The sequence below is a fragment of the Eurytemora carolleeae genome, unplaced genomic scaffold (assembly GCF_000591075.1).
Source record: "Eurytemora carolleeae unplaced genomic scaffold, Eaff_2.0 scaffold145, whole genome shotgun sequence".
Classification (NCBI taxonomy): domain Eukaryota; kingdom Metazoa; phylum Arthropoda; class Copepoda; order Calanoida; family Temoridae; genus Eurytemora; species Eurytemora carolleeae.
In genome coordinates, this window is record NW_019396195.1 from 1 (window position 1) to 4666 (window position 4666).

Consider the following 4666-nt stretch of genomic DNA (forward strand, 5'->3'; position numbering starts at 1 on the left):
AGGCATTTACAATTTACAATTTACAATTTACAATTTACAATTTACAATTTACTAACTAGTTTATTCAATATTAAAATAATGTCATTATACACTTAAGCATTTACAATTTACAATTTACAATTTACAAATCCTTCATTTACTTGTATGTTTTTATCCATAAACAACTACATTTCCAATTAATTATACACAAATTACAATTTATGTATATATGACAATTTACAAATAGGTTGTAAATTTACAAATGACAAAGGAACATTACACTGGTCTCATACTGAGCCTCTAATGAAATTTAAGACTTAATTTTCAAAACAAGAATTCTGAGAACATGCTTTGCGGTTGCCAATTTAATTAATGATTTAATAAAAGTAATAAAAACATATTATGACTTTAAAATTAATAATTACCTATGTTTTTTGTTACCCTTTCTATTTCTTCCGATGAACAGTTATATATACCAGATATAAACATAGGATTTAGACTGGGTTCTGGTCGAGGGGTATTGCCGCTCGAAGTTCTGCAGTAACATAAACTGTAGTACCAATAGAAGGTGGTGGGTACTGATGATTTACTGGTGGATGGTACTGTAGGGTTACTGAATCATTGACATCATTTTTAAAACATCGTTTTAAAACAAATCTATTACCAATCACAAAACAAGGGAGAGGCGGAAATTTGTAACTAAACAACAATACCCAGGGGCTTACAAGGGGGGGGCAATGGCTGTACATCCCCCCCCCTATGTAAATAAGGGGGCCTCATTTGTAAAATGATTGCATATTATGTGGTGGGAACAGATCATCATGATATGGTTTTATTCTTTATAAAACTTCATACTCAAAATTCAGGAAATAAAAGCCTACAATTTTGTCTTGCTGCTATGCAAAATCAACAAATATATGTTCTAAACCATGTAAAGCCTAAGTATACATAATATAAGTTTCTGTAATGTAGACAAAAATCTTAAGCGTAAATTGTTGGTTTCCATTTTGTCCAAAATTATTCCGGAGTTCCACTTTACAGATTAAAAATTTACAGATAATGGAAACCGTAGGCATAAATTAATGCCTTAGTCTCAATGTTTGTACTATAAATAATGTGATACATAGTGTTATCTAGGTTAATTAAAAATGATTCCCTAGAGCAAAAACAACCACATTCTTCAGCATTCTTCACCCCAGACTTATAACTAAAGCCTAAACAACAACATAGTTGACAGTATTAAGCTAGTATGCATAGAGTTAAAGGAGAATAGAAGGCAAAATGGTAAAAAGTGCCAATTTGGGACATATGGGTATGCCATTGTCGAGTGGAGTCAAAGGTGTCCATTAAATTGAACTACAGTTTTCGAATAAAACCCCAGCATAATATTCTGTTTTGAATTTATATATATGCTCATCATATAACACCAGTCAAATGAGAGTGGCACATTCTCATGCCAGGCGCTATGCAGGTGTATTGAAAGCAGTGTTGAAAAGTTTTGTAATTTGTAACAACACATAAGACGCTGTGATCTAGACGGAAGGAAAAAGTCAAATTATTATTATTGCGCACAATAACGTTTTGACCTTCAGATCCTCTGTAGTTTTGATTATATCAGAGAAAAACCTTCTCTTATTGAAGAACTTTTGAGAAAAACAAACATTTTTTTAACTTCTAATATGTAACTGCAGATTAATTTGCTATTCTCATATTTGAAAACTTTCAAGATTTAAAGTTTGTCAAAAAGAGTCTTTAATCATGGTATCAGACCAATCACCATTTTTAGATCTGAGAAATCATTAGTTGAAGCAGAAGGAATTGCTGGTTATTTTTAGTGTTTTAAATCCCCCAAAGAGGTAAAGAATAAGAGTTTCACCTGAAGATGTCATTGCTGAATCATCTGCTAAAAACCCTGGAAGAATACACTTCTTCGGAATACAACCAGCTAAAAGAGTTTTCATATCTTTAATAGACTGTAAACATACTTTAAAGTGACCCTTCTTTCATAGAATGCATGATTCCCAAAAGTAACCTTTAACTCGATCTTTGACGAATCCAGAATGACTGAATGTTAAGAATTCTCAAAACAGTTATTTCACTTGATTTCTTCCATTATGAAGATTTCAAGTGACTCTTTATTCAGAGACTATGATATCCGAATCACAATAATACAGTCATAGATTAATTAACAATAGGATAGATTAATTGACAATAGGATACTAGATGTTGTCTTTTTTAAATTTAGGGTTATTGTGGAAAACCCCCAAATTTTGAAAAGACAAAATCTAGTGTCCTCTTTGTTATTGTTAATTAATCTGTACTGTCCATAGTAGATTCAGGTTCATGGTAGGCAACATGCAGGCCGGTTTTAAAGCTGCTACAAACAAGAAGCATAGTACACTAAACAGACGATATTATAAGGCAAACCAGTAAAGTTAACTAAATGAATCCGCCCCTTTTACGGAGATTCTAGTAAGTCTGCAATTGAACTCACGATTTAAAAAAAAATGCTAACTAACTGTACATCACTCTCAGCAATGTACAAAAGCTTCTTGGCTTTTCAGTTTTGGATATAACCTACAAATATTAATGTCATTCATGGTCTAGACAAAGGAAGAAAACTTATCGTAGTGAATCTGATATGCAATTTATTTAGGGTTGTTTGAATAATAATATACATGAACAATTCCTTCTACAAATAAAACAAAGTTTTACCACTTTCTGTTGTTGTCGTTGTTGTAGACGTTGTTGAAGTTGTTGTTGTGGTTGTAGGTGAAATTGAAGATATGGATACAGGTGTGTTTTTATCTGATCCTGTACAGTTGTTTATCAAAACAATTAATACCAACTTTTGATGATTCTTACAAAGCTTACAAACAGCATTGAAAAACATAAACCTGGAAACAAAGAGTAGATGGCAATTAAGATCTTCTCTTTCTTTACTTGTAAGCTTATTATTTTAAAAAAAACTTACAAATAAAAACTGAAATAGAAAAGTTATCTTTATTGTACTGATATATAGGCCGAGCACTGTACATAAAACATGCTATTTTCATATCATATCTAGGGTTGCTAATCGTTTTTTTAAACGTTCGTTAAACGATCGTTAAACGATCGTTGTTTGTTTCGTTTTCAAAAACGATAGTTTCGTTTTCGGAAAAAACGATCTTTTTTAAAAACGACCCACTCGTTTTGAACTTTTAGAAAACGAAAAGCGATCGTTTTTGAAAACGATCGTTTTAATTAAAACGATTTGCCACTGTTTTTATACGATTGTTTTTAGACAAACGATCGTTTTTGAAAAAATGTTATTGACAATTATATTAACGATTGCTAACGAAGGGTCGTCGTTAACGATCGTTAACGAAGGATTGTCGTTAACTATCGTTAACAAAACGACGAACTTTATCAAAACGGTCGTTTTTGGAAAAAAATTACATGCAACTTTATTGAATGTCGTCTTACATAAAGTTTAACAGTCTTGGGGGAGTTAAAACTCCTTGATATTTTCTTAAAAACTACTCAATGATCAGTACAGATGCCCTTCAGGTCGGTTTCCTCTCTTAGTTAACGCTCGTTAATGAAGGGGTCGTCGTTAACAATCGTTAACAAAGGGTTGCCGTTAACGATCATTAACGAAGGGTAGCCGTTAACAATCGCTAACGAAGGTTCGTCGTTAACGATCGTCCAAGAAGGGTCGGCGTTAACCATCGTTAACGAAACGACGAATTTTATAAAACGATCGTTTTAAAAACGACCATTTTTAAAAACGACCATTTTTAAAAAACGAACTTTTTTTTTAAAAAATGATCGTTTTCGATTTTTCGTCGCCGTTTTCATAACGAAACGATGGTTTTTCTGAAAAATTAAAACGTTAACATTCCTAATCATATCATATATTGTTCTGCAGTAATAATTAGTACAGATATGAATGAAGACAAAACTATTTGAAGTATCCAGGAGTTTGTCCAGAGAAATTCTTGAAATATGCAGATTAGGCTATTTTTGTCTAATATATGTTGGAAAGCAAAAAGTCTACTTTTGTTAGCTGGAAAAGAAAAGCAGGGGTACCTGCACCAGGATCTGGGGGGGTAGTAGTTGGTTCTACTCCAGAGTCTTTTCCTGGCAAAAATTGTGCATAAAAATAATATTATGATACACATTACTTAAAAGTTGAGATTCTAGGTTAAAGTGTGAGGCCGCATAGGCTGTAGGTATCCATGAGTTTCCTCATTAAAATTCAGCTCATTTGATTCAGCCATTTGGCCAGCCGCCCACAGCAAACATATAAATGAACGAAGAGCTTTATTATATATTATAATTTTTTTCAAAACAGAAATTTGTACAAGTCATAATTATTTCCTAGACCCTTTTCCTTTTTTTCATCTCATAGAATTGAAGTTTAAGTTTAGTTTTTCAGTTTCAAAAATGTCTTTTACTATCTCCAGTATACATACTAATTATTACAAACATAACAGTATAATAAAATGTTGATTTATTAGAAACAATGATTTTTTTCTTCAAGTTTTGTTTGAAGGAAAGATAAAGTATAGTTCATGCAAGGTATTTGGACTGCATGTGTACCTTTAAAGTATCTTATACTAATGCCTGATATCCAAGAACCAAATGTTTTGAATTTACAGTTCAAATTTTTATGCACATTGAACAAATTTTGCCCCCCCCCCCC

The 4666-nt window shown here is 32.1% G+C and overlaps 1 protein-coding gene across 1 annotated transcript; it reads right to left on the reverse strand.

Annotated features, from left to right (window-relative positions):
• Positions 1 to 154: 154 nt before the first annotated feature.
• Positions 155 to 4101, reverse strand: LOC111697835 (cell wall integrity and stress response component 2; the record flags this gene model as incomplete). Its single annotated transcript, XM_023467964.1, is given in 5 exon segments — positions 155 to 592; positions 1136 to 1193; positions 1856 to 1924; positions 2695 to 2793; positions 4051 to 4101. Coding segments are annotated over 5 exon segments (476 nt in total), but the record flags the coding sequence as incomplete, so codon positions are not given.
• Between the last annotated feature and the right edge of the window lie 565 nt (positions 4102 to 4666).